This window comes from Siniperca chuatsi, linkage group LG5 (genome assembly GCF_020085105.1).
Source record: "Siniperca chuatsi isolate FFG_IHB_CAS linkage group LG5, ASM2008510v1, whole genome shotgun sequence".
Taxonomy (NCBI): Eukaryota; Metazoa; Chordata; class Actinopteri; order Centrarchiformes; family Sinipercidae; genus Siniperca; species Siniperca chuatsi.
The window spans coordinates 11,244,220-11,260,133 of record NC_058046.1 but is presented as its reverse complement, the minus strand read 5'-3'; the positions used below and the strand labels follow the sequence as shown (position 1 = coordinate 11,260,133).

At 38.6% G+C, this 15,914-nt stretch overlaps 1 protein-coding gene across 1 annotated transcript; it reads right to left on the bottom strand.

Annotated features, from left to right (window-relative positions):
- Window positions 1-5,057: 5,057 nt before the first annotated feature.
- Window positions 5,058-8,627, bottom strand: lrrtm4l2 (leucine rich repeat transmembrane neuronal 4 like 2). The gene is made up of 2 exons (XM_044197030.1): window positions 8,309-8,627; window positions 5,058-7,865 (listed from the first exon to the last, which is right to left on the bottom strand). Exons 1-2 carry the CDS (start codon window positions 8,310-8,312, stop codon window positions 6,253-6,255), a joined length of 1,617 nt encoding a protein of 538 aa, XP_044052965.1. The 5' UTR covers window positions 8,313-8,627; the 3' UTR covers window positions 5,058-6,252.
- Window positions 8,628-15,914: the final 7,287 nt, after the last annotated feature.

Here is a 15,914-nt window from a genome sequence, read left to right as displayed (position 1 = left end):
CTGAAATGATTTGTCAACAAGTGAGAGTTTTACTGTCCCACTGGCAAAAATGAGTAATACATTGCTGATGCAGCCATGGAGAATGGAGATACGATCAAGAGATTTGATTCACAAGCCAAAAAAATGTCAAATGACAAAACAGCATTATAATGACACTACCGTCAAATGTGATATACATCCACTTCTGCTGATGGATCTTTGCTCTAATTAGCAAACAAGCTCTGCTGAAAATGTGGTTTTATTATTTATGCCACAGTGTCAGCTGTGCCAGACTGATGCTGATGTTGTCACAGCTCTTTGGTTGCCAATAGAGGTCAATAGATACCACAGATTACTTAACGCCACTTTACAAACAACTGACGTAGAATCTGCTGCACAGAAATCAGACAGGGCCCTATAGGGGAAATCCCAGCTTCCATAAGGTTCAACTTGTTCCACCGCCCATTCATCCCTGTGTAACTTGTTTTCCCTGCCCTTTAACAACATTCACCGTGGAGTCTCTGTGGTAATAAAGATGGGTTTGGTACTTTTTATCTTTATTGGGATGTTTCAGAGCACCGTGGCACTGTATGCCTCTGCTGCACTAATGCTGCCATCATTCATGCAGTAGCAGAGAAGCCCACAGCATTGAGCCTGAGGGACTTCTGTCAAAACGAGTCCCCACGCAGAAAAAACTTAATAAGAGCAATTTTTTACAGCCGTTTATAATGGCAGTGTTTGTGGTTCTGCTGGTATGCAGTATGTTGGAATCAAAACATTCAGAGGTCTGAGTATTGCCTGTTTTACCGCAATTTGAATGTATTGTTCCAGAGTCAAGTTTAATACCTAACCTGCTTCCAAATGATCAAACTTGCAAAATTGCATTTTATTTCAATTCCTCTTGATTTAAAATAACAAATATGACAATGGAAAGAATCTGGATAGGATGTGTACATATTTCACATATTTTATTCATTATTGTTATTTTTTTTGTTCCAGTTTTGGCAAGTCAGCTTGTCTGTCAATCACATAGGCAGCTTTCAAATCACAAGACTGTCTTTGAAAGGAGAGTCTTGTGTATGGTGTGTGTGTGTGCGTGTGAGGTTACCAAACAGAGGAAATTTCTTTTCACAGAACTGAATGACTTTCCTTTTTTACCTCTAAAGTAGATCCTCTGCGGACACTGCCACAATGTCTTTATCATAGTGATGTTTTATTACTCAGGAAACAACAATATGACTAGGTGTGCTGCTTATAAATCTTATACATTTAATTGTTGTTGGCTTTCGGGTGATTTCCCTGGTGTGGGAAGAAGAGCTGTTGAAAAATCAGGGGAAATAAATCAAAGAAACAATGAGGTAATATCTCCATAGAAAGCATTATATTACTGTTACATCATACAGTGTGCATGTACAGCATGTGTTAGATACAAGATAACTAAAATCTGTGGCCACAAGATGTATATACTATATATATACATATATATATATATATATATATATATATATATACCTATGAAGCAGACATTTTGTCAAAGGGAAGTAAAAATGCAACTAGAAAGGTTAAGCTTATGCTGGAAATTAGTTCCTGATGTTAAGTAGCTGCTCTGGGATCACGTGTTGTGGATGAGAAAGTAACTGGAATAAATTGTAGTATATTGTACTAGATGTTTGGAACAACCTTTCCACTTCTGGCTCATCATACAACATCGCTGAAAGGATTTTACAGTAATAGAAAGCTATTTTATTGTGAAAAACCTTATGAATACTGGAATCATTACAGGAACACAAATCACAACTGTAAGAAAGATACACAAACTGACCAGACAAGACCACACAATGAATATATTTGTTGACTGGTGATAGTTTCTACCTCCTGCTGCTTTAAGATGAAATGCAGAACAATCTAAATTCTTGCTTTCTCATTAAGCATCCTGTATATGTTCAAGTTTCAAGTGAGTAATGAATTGGAACGATGAATATGAATGTGAATAAATGAATATGTTATGGTACAAAATCATTTTCATTTTCTCATTTCAAAATTCTTTGTGGCGACACTCTAACTAATGTCCTCTTGTTGGAACAATGATGTTATTTAAAAAAAACTGTTTGCTTTTACTGCACACTGAAGGGTCTTTTTGACCACCACCACTTTGACATGAACAAAAAAGCAGTAATGATCATTTTTTTTCTCCTCTGAGGGACTCCTGGGACATGTAACAAAAGCTGTAAAGCATTATTATTCAAATGAATTTTACAGGTGACATACACTGCACAAAAGGTGGAGTAACAAAGAATCCCGTTTTGGAGCACAGGAGACAGAACAACTTCTTTTTTCTCCCAAACTGTGACAACTGTCTTTGAATACTTTCATACTTCACTGACTCTGTTTTCAGTCATTTGAATTTAACAGCCTGGAACTCATTATTCTGACTAGCTAGCTTAAAGGTACTACATGTTGGATCCTTAAAACAACATTATGAAACTACTTTATCTTAAAATAACACCTTCAAAATCATTTTGATGGGACACTGACTTGCAATAGGGAGAATGGTGCCTCTTTCATTCCCACTCTGCGCACTGAACGCCTGTTTTTGCACTATGTAACTTGGGTTGAGCAGGTACTATCTCGCTAAACGGTTTATAGCACTATGTCACACACCACCAACTATCTTCAGCTAGCTATAAGAAGAAGTTAGCGTGGTATTCTCAGTATAGACATCATGGCAGAGGCGAAGAGACAGAAGAGAACGTTGACGGAGGAAGCTAAGAAGATAAAGAGAGCACGAGCCCGGACAAGAGTAAATCTCGCACTGGCTTTTAGTTGTTGGCGAGAGCTTTGCGAAACAAAAGGCTGCAAGACTGCAAGATTTGTATTTACAACAGTGTTGTAAAAGTGAATTGCACTCCAAAACTGTAGGGGCGTCAAGTCGCAAAAAATACCAATTATTGCATGATAGGGCTTTAAATTCATATAAGAGTAGATGTGATGCTTGTTATGAAAGAAAGAAAGAAAGAAAGAAAGAAAGAAAGAAAGAAAGAAAGAAAGAAAGAAAGAAAGAAAGAAAGAAAGAAAGAAAGAAAAAGTGACTCTTGTTTCTCTTCTTCTTTTGTCCAATTTAAGACCTCTCTGGCTCGATCATCCTTGAAGAAATCCCTTCCAGTGGATGGTAGGCTGGTAAGTACAAACGCAACAGGGAGTTCAGTAATGAAATATGCCCATGGAAAGGAGCTATAAGCATTTATAGAAATTAACGGTTACGATCTTCTCATCTAACTCTTGGCAAGAAAGCAAATAAGCATTTTTATCAAGATGTTGAACTATTAATTAAATGACTTATCTCATAAATGGAAATCAGGCCGCCAGATAAAAAGAAAATATGTATTTGAGGTATACTGACAATAAAACCAAAAGCAGCACTGATGAAATATCATCAGATGATGAAATATCATCAGTGCTGCTTTTAGTTTATTGTACCTACCTTTTTAAATCACCGGCGTAACCTTTGGCAATGATGAACAGAACATTGCACACATGTTACCTTAGAAATGATCCCCAATGAGAGATGTAAATCAAAATTGCATGCCTGCCAGTGAGGGCTGAGCAAGTTACCACTCATAGTGAGTGTTTACAGGAAGCACAGAGAAAACATGCAGCATTTCTGGATGTTTCCAGGCACGATTTTACTGATTCTGTTTTTGGCCCCGCTCATCTGCTTGGAGTACCTTATAAGTTACCTCCATTAACTCAAAAAGACATTTTTCATTTCTTGGAGTGTATAGGCTGCATTTCTTTTTCAGATTTTGCAGGTGGAGTATGGTTCTATTTGTGCATTGTTGTACTAAGTCAATACTGTGCACTCCCACAATTTTTCATCTAAACAAATATCCTCAATAATGATCTGCAAGATGCAGACCACAGCTCTCTAATCGGCATTCTTTTCTTAGCTACACAACACAAAAAGATTTCAAAACACAGGGAATTGCTTTTCATCAGTCACAATATGACAAATCAAACACTAATTACAATATCTGCCAAAATTAGATCAACAAATCATTTGTTCTGTTCATATTACATTTTTTTTTTTTGCATTGCCTCGCAGATTTTACCATTGGCCCTTGAAAGAAATTCATCATATATGCAAGTGCTATAAACTAAATATATGGATATAAATTCTGTTGGCAGCATGCCTCCATGCCTGCCTGGAGGCTAAAGAAAGCCTGTGTCATGTTTATAAAGTGAATTATGGGAGATCGTAAATCCTTATCTGAACAACCTTTGACCAGTCAGAAACTTTATACGTACTACACACAAGATGTGTGAACATGCTAATAGCTGATATCAAGGAGAAGGAATCAAATGTCTATTTACTTAAAGCAGGTCTGAGAAAACAACTGTGGGGGAAGGACTGTAGTAAACAATAGATTATAGTTTTTAGTTCAGTCTCATCAGGAAAAAAAACAACAACACCTTTTTGATAGCTCCTACATGCGAGCACCAGCACTGCCTGATCATGCCTCGTTTAACAGATGCACATATGTCCCCTGGTGCGTGGTTAATTTTCTCTCCTCACAGTGAGCAAGCAGAAAAAAAGAAAGAAAAAAGAGACAGAAAGAAAAGGAAGGAGGGGACGGGAAGAAGATAGACCAAGGTGGGTGATATCTTCTTAATAGCATAACTGCCTTGACCTGTAACACCCACAGTCCCTCAGTAGCCTGCCCGTTCTCCCTTTCCTTTCACAGCACAAGAGCAATATTTTCAAACTGACAGAGAATACATGGTTATATAAAAGCGAGATTCTTAATCTGTTTTTGGTTTCAGGGACTGCAATGTCTTTTTGTCTCATGGACAAGCAAAGAACAGCATTGCCTGCTTGGGCTCCACTTGCACTAAAAGCAAACCTGTTTAAGAGAAAGCTGAGAGAATTAAAAAAACGCTCATTTCTACACCGGCTCAGTTATGTCCCAGGGACTGACATGGGCCCCCTACCATGAATTTGAGGTGTGTAACCCAGATACAATCAATACTGTTGTCAATACTGTAGTGCCAGGAGAGGCTAGAAGAGAAGAGAGCCAGAAAACAAGACGTGATGGAAAATATGTCAGCTCCCCGCGCATGCAGCAGCAAATCCAATGAAATGTATAACATCAGGAGCACAATGCATGGATTTAGAGAAGGGATTTTTTTTTTTATTCCATGTGATGCACCAGTCGTCGATATTCTCAGCACACACACAATTTTTCATCAATTGTCAGTGTTTCTTTTAATTATACAGTCATTATCACATAGAATGCCTAGTACCCATATTGTCATGTCTTTACACAAACAATGCATAATCATAATGATAGGAATAATCAATACAAAATTTTTTATGAAAAACACCATTATCCATCATTACTTATGACACATCAAGGCCTTCATTAGACCTGCCAGATTTTTACATCTTGGAAAATATCAGTCCTGAGATTAGACTCGTGATTTTTAAATATAGTTCGCTTGTTTGGCAAGTACCACAATAAACCAAATAGCATACTTTTCTCATCAACTAGACCTAATCATTTAAGATGAGAGAGAAGCATCTTAAGTAAGGAGAAAGAATTCATGCAAAAGATCTCAGGACAAGATGCTCTCTCAACGAGTGTTCACCCATTTTTTATGGTAGTGCTACTTCTAATTGCTGCACTAGTATGCCAAATGCAAAACAGTTTAACTGGACAAATAGTATCTGTGAGAATAAGGTGCAACACTGTAACTCTTCCAACCAGAAGTCAGTAAACCAGGAGATTATCAGCTCTTCCCCATAACACACACACACACACACACACACACACACTCAAAGATGCACACATACATCCTAAATGCTTTACAAGCTACATAATAAAAATCAAAACTAGCAAGTAAAAAGTGGCTTTGTTGGTTCATATGTTCTATGGCGATATAGATATAGACTAAGAATTAGGTCAGTCTCTCTACAGAGCTGACTTCTACTGTAGAAGAGGTCCACTCCTTATGTTAGATCATACACAGCTAACCTGGCTGTCCCTGCCACTGTTCAAGTGTCAGTCAGGGTGATAATTAGCTCCAAATATATCTTTCCGTTCCAGTCTTCTTTTCTGTGCACATAATTATATTGTACTATGCCCCCAAGTATTTCATTCACTGCTGCAGAATCTATCATCTCACATTAGAGATAAAACCACTTAATCTCATGGAAAAACCATTTACCTCTGCTTAGCAATTGTAGTTTTAGTCTCTTAAGGTGGAGTGGGCAGCTCAGACCTCACATTCTATGGATCCCGATATGGTGCACGTGCACGGCCTTGCCTCATTCACCAAAGAGTCCATTGTCTCTGAGTTTGAATGGTAGCTCAGATAGTACTCTTGCAACTGAGAGTTAAGGTCCTGCTCCTGCTTGCGGGCCTTTTTCCGGCGCTTATGGTTGACTGAGTGCTGCTGCAGCTGCCTCATGGTGTTGGGGTAGCGCCTCCAAGACACATAAATAACCAGAAGGATCAATGACACTGACAGGAACAGGGCTACGCTGCCTGCAATGATTTTATGGAAAGCCATATGTTCAAATTGTAGCTCTGGGATAAATGATGTAGGGGGTTCAGGGGAGATGGGTGATGTGGAGCTCATGGTTGTGGACTCTGTTGTCTTTCTGTCTGTCCCACTAGGATGGACAGGCGAAGTGGTTAATCTCTGTACAGGTGACTCAGTACGAGCCAGGTCTGTAACACCAGAGGGAGAGAGGTGAGTTGTGATGTTCACAGCCTGGGATGATGTCAGAATGATAAGAGTAGTGGTTGAGAACACATCCACACACGTCGAGTGATTCCTCACTACATCCACGACTCTTTCGCCCTGCACAGACTTGGGACTGCTGCATATCATACTGATGTCTTTGGAGTCCCTGAAGTTTTTGAGCCACCCCATCAGAGGGCAGATGCTGGGGCTGCAGTCCCAGGCATTACCTGCCAAGCTGATGCTGGTTAGTGAGGTCCACGCTGCCACAGCTTCCACAGGCACACTACTGAGCTTGTTTGATTCAAGGTTGAGTATTTGTAAGTTCGGCATACACTGGAAAACCGCTGGGTCCAAGATTTGGATTTCATTCCCTGACAGGTCCAATTTCTGTAGTTTGTGCCAGGTCCAAGGCACCCCTTGATTGATGGATCGTATGCGGTTCCATTGCAAATAAAGAGCCTGGAGGTTGGTAAGGCGCGGGAAAATGAAGAAATTAATCCTGGAAAATTGATTGTGCTCTAAATGAAGCTCTTTCAACTTGAATAGCCCTAAGAACGTTGTGCGGGTGAGGCTCCGCAAGCGATTGTAACCCAAGTCCAGAAACTCCAGGCTGCGGCATTCCAGAAAGGTACGGATGAGGATCTGTTTCAATCCATTAGATCGAAGGTGGAGATTTTGTAGCTTGCGTAGACCATAAAAATGTCCTGGCTGCAGAGACTGCAGCTGATTATATGATAAGTCTAGATTTCGCAGGTTTGGTATGGCGCTGAATGTGTTGTTGTGCAGATGGGGTATTTTGTTGGAGCTGAGGATCAGTTCCTTGAGCCTGCGCACTCCGTGGAAGGCTAAAGCATCTATAACATTGATAGAGTTGTGGTCCAAGTAAAGCCAGATAAGCTGATTGAGATGAGCGAACTGGTACGGCAACAGAACCAGCAGGTTATTATAGCGTAGAGACAGACCTTGGCATCCTGTGGTGATGTTTTCTGGGATGTCTTGGAAGATGCCAGATTCGCAATAAACAATCTTTCCTTCGCAGCGACAACTCGCAGGGCACATCCTCTCCCCCTTGCTGAGCAGCAGCAAAACAGCTGCCTGCAGAAGAAGACATGACAACCTCCAGTCCAACATCACAGAACCTGTTGGGGGTAGAGTGGGGCACAGGCAATCAAAATGATGACTTGGTTTTAGAAAATGTGTGCTCAAAAATGATTATATAAGTAAAGGTGAGAAATTCATTCTTCAAACAGGAGATCATGTAGTGAGGAGCAGATTGGGGTCTGACGTCTGAGACACCAGACCTGCTTCATGAGGAACTGATAAGAGTCTGACGTTAGCTACTTATAAGGTGTGGATATGTGAAAATATTCAGACACAGAGAAACATGTGGAGGAAAAGGGTAATATGATTTAACTTAATGCTCAAATAAATAGTAGATCTCCTAATTCTTTGGATGTAAGAAATTCAGTTTAAGAACTAATAAATCTGTCAGTAAAAACTGATCATAGCTGTCGTCTTGGCTACGAAGAGCCTCAAGAGGGAGAAACTGTGTCACTAAATTGTGAGGAACATAATGACTTACCCATCGCTACAGAGGGAAGGGGTAATCCTTACAAATAAATGGATAAAGAGCACATTAAACTGCTCTCAGATGAGAAAATCGCAGTTCATGCAGCTACAGAGTGGATCCGCATACTGATCACTTATGTCTTCAGTTAGAGGAGAAAATCAAATATACGCAAGTTTTCCGCAGCGGTCCAAAGCCCCTGATCTCTGAAGCTCAGAAAAAGGACGCCTTCACACTTGGGTCGGAGTTGGAGTCGCCGCTGTAGTTCAGCCTGCTGTGTGCGCAATAACCCATTTGAGCGCCAATAGACTGATTCACAATCCTCCACTCCATGCAGTGGCTCTCTCTCTCCCTCTCTTCTTCCTCTCTCTGAGGCGTAGGCGCCTTTAAACACACATATAAGCTTATAATATACTATATATGCCAACCATGTATATTTGTTATTTATATGTATGTTATTTGATTATTCAATTGATATATGAAATTTGGCGTACATATCTCACAGTAGCTCTTAGACTTTTTTCAGATTTTAATTTGTTTGCTTAGAATCCAAAGCTTGCTGAAATGTGGAGTGACCTGAGGAGCCTCAGTATAAATAAATGTAATAATACATACTGGTGGCCATGATGATGAAGAGGATGATGACATAGCATCTGCATTAATATTTCCTTAATCAACATGAATGGGTAGCATGATCCAAATTCACCATTCATTCATTAGTACTTTCAACCATTCATTCAGAAATAACGGGAAACAACAGGAAGTTGGGTAATCAGGATTTTTGGTCCCTGTCAGTAGCTTGTTAAAATGATTATTATGCTAACAGCTTAAGTGTGATATTGACATGCAGCATTCATCCACACTCTCAGGCAGCAGGGGGAGTTTATGTAGATAAACAGTTAACACCTCTCGGTGTCTAGAGATGCTGATGAAGAGGTGGCAACAGTAGGATTATTGGTATTGAAATGAATGGCCCTTATGAAGTGGGCAGTCAACAGACAGCAGAGGAAGAAGGGAAAAGTAAAAGACATGCTTACAGTAGGAGGAGATAGGGAAACCTGTAATTCTGTGGTCATTCTTCATACTTTGCTCAGTCTGCTCTGAACAGACATTCATCACATTGGACACAACAGTGTGGAAAACAGCATTTCTGACTCCACAGCCTTGGAGAGTCCAAGTTGCAATGTGTGGTAACAGCAACCCCTTGTGCACACACAAAGAAATGTCCTGTTGACATTGCTCAACAAATGCATGACTTCAGCAAAGATAAGAGAGAAATCAGCATCCAGATCACTTGTGGCTAAAAGAAACAAGCTAATGAATTCATATCAATATTTGGCTGAGGGCATGATAATATTCTCGGTCAAACAAGATTTCCTCTGATGCCTGTGGATTGTATTAAGAAGAAATGTATTTATGAAATCTGCTCCTTGAACACTACAGCAGGAGTGAATCTGAGAGGTGTGAAAATTAGCCATTCTGTTAAGATAATACCTCCCAGACTTATAGTAGCACATTTCGCAACTGAATGTCAAACAAAATCTGCTCTTCAAAGGGTATGCTGCCTCACATGTGTCTTGGGAGATCACAAGCCATTCAGGAAATGTGCACCTAAAGTGTGGGAAGACATGCTGCTTGACAATGACGGTGTAAAATGAGGCTGCTTTGCAACCTTTCTGCAGAAGAACACTGTGAAACCTGTACACAGTGAGGGAGGATGTGCCGTACTGAGTGTCAGTGATCATGTGTCAGCTCCACAATCAGTGTATGGACCGGATCTTATCTTGCATATGAAAATATAGAATGTGACTATGTGTACACACAAGCCAGATGTTGCAATTTGACAGTGTAATCATCATCAGAGAGGTGACAACTACCATCTTCTAACTGCCAATTACAGAAGACATAGAGAGGTGAGCGTGGATAACATACCACACTTTATCATGTTGCACAATGAACCTGTTTCAAACCCATTCAGAGAGATCAAAATGTGATGTAGACCTTTATAACATTACAATAGGAGCTTATGAAAAGTTGAATTTTGAATGCATATACAGTATGTAAACAGTATACGTAAACTGACTTGTTTAAGGCCTGTAGTACACATGCGCTCCACACTATGCTGTATCTGCAGATTCTTGTCATTGTTATCAATGTGATATACAGACAGATGGATAGACAGATTTATTCCTCCACTCAGTCATCTTTCACTGACCTTTTACTCTTCTCACTGAGCCCTATTTCCCAACTGTTCCAATTGTTTGTCAGACCAAAATGTGCATCCATGTCACCTAATTAAAACCACTGTTGTATGCAAAGAGCAGATTATCATCTATGCTTGTATTTTGAAAATGGCCTTTGATGATATTTGAAATATCTAAACTGGAAGGTAATCTCTTTGATAAAAGTCAGTGGCAATAGGTGGATAGCATTACAGTAATCCACAAAAACCTTTCTCATTTAATATGTCACAGTACACACATCGCAGTGAACCAGTACCACATGTGACCTTGGTGGGGAATTTGCAGGATGCATTCCATGACTATTGCTGTTCATGTTCAAAACTACTGTTCATGCAGAAAGAGATCAAGGTTCTGTTGCTTATTTGCATGATGTTTGTCTGATATTTGCCTCCTTTTTAAGCAGGGGTTGTATGTTATGTGATGGCCATTTCTAATCTTTTAAATGTTTGATCTTTTTGATATTTTACTACTACAAGACAAGGTACACTGAACTGAATTGAGTGCCTAAGAACCCATTATAAGACTGATAGTGTGTGGAGGGGCTTTCAGAACATCCCGTCGCTCATGCAAATACCTGACTCTCAGTCACTCAAACACAGGTGCTTCATTAAAATTTTATTTGCATGTAAAGTACAAACAAGGTAGGAACAACCATACAGCATGCTGACTACAATCAACAATAAAATGAAAGAGTATGACAGAAAAATAAACATTCAGGTGGCTGAATGAGTGATGAAAAACATTCATTACATGGAGTTATTTAGAAGACTTTTGTTTAAACATTTTTATTGAGAGTGGAGTCCAGTATGCACAAATCATCCTTTTTCTTGGAGCTGTTCTGCCTCAGTGTCTACATTTGGGTCCTCAATCCAATTGCCTCGTACACACATCTGTGACCGTTTGATGCCGGATTTAAATGCAGAAGCACATTATCATCATCTCTATAATGCATTACCAACTGATTCTCACATGCTTCCTTCCAGAAGTGTGTTTTCTTATGCATGAGAGCAATATTTGAAAAGGTAGACTACCATATAAAGGTTTGGTATCATTCTCTTCGGTCGAATGTTGCCAGAGAATAGACTGAAGAGCACTGGTTTAACCTTCAATACAATAGTGTTTTAATGATGTTTCCAACCACCTTTCTCTGATTAACTTCATGAATGTTGTAGCACCTCTGCTGCTGGTGATTCAGCATGCAAATTGGTCTAAAGAGATGAAATGCTTATTACGCATACTAAGAAAATCTTTCCTTAAAATAAAACAAAATATGAATCCAGGTCAGATGAACAACTTTTCAGTTTTAAATCATCAGAAAACTTCAGGAATCCCCTCAGTGCGAGGGTATCGTCCAGCAGAAGCACAACTTTAAGAACTTAAATAAGAAACAGACACAATCAATGAATTGTGGAAAGATGAGGATCAATTTTAAGGAAATCACTTTATACATAAAACCAGAGCAATGTCAATACACAGCCCGTGGTATATCAAAAGACAAAAAGAAGTGTATGCAGTATTTTTTTCCAGATGTTTTGGGACAAGCCCTCTGTCTCAGAAATATTTACCTGCTGCTTGGATATTTTGTATGTGTAATTCACTGTTAAAGTTACACATTTAGAAGTCAGGGTCAGAGTAAACCTGCTTCAACACTGTTTTAATTATTTTCCTATTTATACATTTCTACACTCTTTCAGTGGGATTCATTATACTGCAAAAAAACAGGTCCTTCCCTTGCTCTATTATTCAGGGCTCAGTCAGTCACAGACAGTCATTAAAGTTTCATAGGAAGCAATTTGGTGGCTGAGTTATTTGCAAAGTGAGGTGAGTGCATATGGTGGTACTATACCTTTGTTTATGGCTCATGTTATGCTTTTCATGTCAAGAGAGTGACATTCTGTTCTCTCGCAGGGTTAATTTTTACTTGGTGATGCCAGAGGGAACATTATCAAGAACTACATATGATCATCAAAGAGTCAGCAGTTCACAGAATCTAAAACACAAGTAATTTTTTTTTGAAGTACGTTTTGGCAAGTTGTCAAATTCCAGCTGTGAGTAAGATAAAAAGAGTAGAGTTTAAAAAAAAGGCAAAGTTGTGATGTTGCTTCCAATGTTGAGAGTTGACTATAAATATACTGTGAAACTTAATTATTGATCCAGGCATTTCTGCATTGCTCACATTTGCCAGTTATAGCAAATACCCAAAAAAGCCAGATGAAATGTAAAAGTGGGTCATGTCAGATTTGTTGAACATAAATAAGAATTGATGCACAGACCACAGGGAATTTAAAGAAACTTAGCACAGCAGATGATTGCACATCGACATGCAGTGATTTTTAAGAGTGGGATTACAACCAGAGGTAACAGTTTTTTCCCCCATAAGAATCTCTAGATATTTATTTCCATATATCATTTATAGATTTGACAATATGCAGACCAAAATGATCAGTACCATGACTTGTAGATAAAGAGAAAATGGACCAAGGGTATCAAACTCATGACGGACAGACTAGAATTGTACAGTATATTCTTACAAAGTATAACCAACTTGATTTCAACCATAAATATACCACAGATATGTGCATTTTTGCTTTAAATGTAATAATTGTTTGATAGAAAGTTCAAATTCTATGTGGTAAAGTATATCTGACCAGCAACAAGAGGGTGAGACCTTGTGAGATTGTGACATTTCCTGGTAAACCTGTATGTGAATCACTTTTTCAATAATTTATAGAAATTAAATGTAAAAAAAAAATGTATATGTCTTGAACTCCTCTAGTGTGGTTGTGATTTTTTATAGTGTATAGTTGGGACCTTGTGGATGGCAGGGATACAGTGTAATAAACCACATACTCTTTTATGCCCCTTAGAGTTCATAAAATGCACCTTCCCTGCACAGGAATATTTCCACATCCTAATTCACACCCTTAATGAAAAAATGCTTCTTGATCTCTCAAAAGATTTTAACACAGTGTGACAGACAAATTATCCAGATTTGGTTTGAAACTGGAATGTTTATAAATGGTTTGATAACTGTAAGAAATATATTGTAATACACTGTTGAAAAGCATAACTCTGGCACAGCTACAATCGCTTCAAGGGTACCCCAAGGTTGTGGTCAAATGTTCTTTTTTGTTTAGGAAGGTTCCTAACTGAGTGAAATGACCCAAATTTGGCCCGCAGTGTAATTATATTTGGCCCGCGAGGCAATACCAAATGACTACTAGAGCTGGCCCGCAGGTATTATACAGCGCATTCACCGCTAATACTACAAATCCCATAATGCTCTGCTGTTGTTTTGGCGCGTCAATCATGACAGGACCCAGAAACGCCCTCTCCTCTGTGACAGTAGTCATAGCGACCTCATGCTACAACTGTCACTGTGCTACCCCTTCAGTAGCTAGAAAACAGTAGCTTTTTAGACAGGTGGGAGGCACAATATCTGTTTACATATGTAAAAGACAGACCTGTTTGTCTTGTATGTGTAGCCAACGTGGCTATAACTAAGGAGTACTACATTAGACGACACTATGAAACGTGAGTTTGAGTGAAAAGTCTTGCTTTTAGCATGCCAGATAGGTGTTCAGATGTAATTCTTGGGCACGGAAAGTCAATAAATTATTAATTTCCCTATATTTTTGTCGGAATAAAAACATTAAAACATTTTATTTAATCATTATTTTAATGGCTCAACTTTCTCTATTTGTATATTGCTTTTATGTTATTTTATTCTTTCAACATTTCAAATCCTGTTTTGTTTTTGTTTTTATTTTCAACAATATCTATTTTGTTGTTACTACCTATGAGTAGGCTAATTGATGGTTAAATGTACCCTTTGTATAAACTGAAAACATCAGGAGGTGTGATTCTGTTTTGGAAAGGAAACCTTACTTGAATTGTACAGCACTGAGTTTGTCACTGTACTTATATTCCAGAAAGTTGGTTTTAAAAAAAATCCTAGTGTAAGTGCAGTTGGATTCTCTTAGCACCGCAGTTTTCTTTTCCAAAGTCCTTCTGAATTCTCCTTCACATCTTTCCTTGACCTCATGACGTTTTCCATCAAGGCCAAAGAAACGTGTTCAGGAAAAAATGTAGGACATAACATTCTTGATTATTCGAGCGCAGCCCAAGGCTCCATTCTTGGGCCATTGCTCTTTCTAATTTACCATCTAATGATCCCTCAAATGCTTCTGACAAAATAATACACCTTTTGCAGATGACACAAGCCTCATATTTTCACATGACATTATAGGGGTACTTACTGTATGTCTAAAGCATTGGGGAAGCAAACTAAGGTTGGGAAAATATGCTGAATGGATTAAAATTATTAAAAGTTCACACTTAATATAAAAAAATCAAAATGTATGTCATTAAAAGGTAATAGTTGAGTTGATGATGCTTAAATACAAGTACATAAAGATGAACTTACTATTGAGAAAGCTGATTGATGGAAGTTTCATGGAAGACTTACTAAAAAAAGCAAGTATAGTCAAAAAATAGCGATATCATTTTGAATTTAAATAATAATTATTCATTTAAATTACTGCAAAACTGGGGCAGTACTCTTACAGTAATATCTTGTCAAACTGTAGTATAAGATAAATAAACCTACTTGTCACAAATGTTACCACAGATAAGAAATACCAAGTAAAATCCTATTCTCCAAACGTTGCTATGCTCTGTGATTTCTTTGTCTTAGTCTAATCAATGTATTTTGTATTTCTCTTTTATTTTAATCTTGTTTACCATATTTAGTCACGCTTGAGTGTAACAAAGATTTAATGAATGAATCAAACTCAGTTCATGTCATCCATGCTTGGTATGGAAGCATCATCAGACCACATCTAGTGTGAAGCAGTACACTGAAGGATATGCTACATTCAAAGCTGTGCACAATGTACTGGGTACTGCATTTGCCATTCTTCCAGTCACCTTGGGGTGTGTGTGTGAGAGAGAGAGTGTGTGTGTAGGTTCCTGCCCTGTCCTTCAACTCCAGTTAGTTGATTGATCTAACAACGGAAATTAAATCAGTGACTGCCTCTGATGTGCTGGATGCATCAGTTTTATTATGGTTTCCACCGATTTCTTTGTCACATCCTATCTAACGTCAAATGTTCATTAATGTCCATCACCGGTAATTGTCTACTATTGACTACTGTCATGGTTTGAGGGTTTATCTATAGTATTTCCTGTTTTATTTTGAAATGCTCTTTTCCCCCTCATGTGTCCGGTAATTTTGCTTCCTGTCTTTGTTAGCTTTTCCCGCCAGTTTTGATTGTTTGCTCCACCCTGATTAGTCTCACCTGTGTCCCATTGTCTCCTTTCCCCTGAGTGTATTTAGTCTGTGTGCTTCAATTGTCTGTTTGTCAGTTCGCCATTGT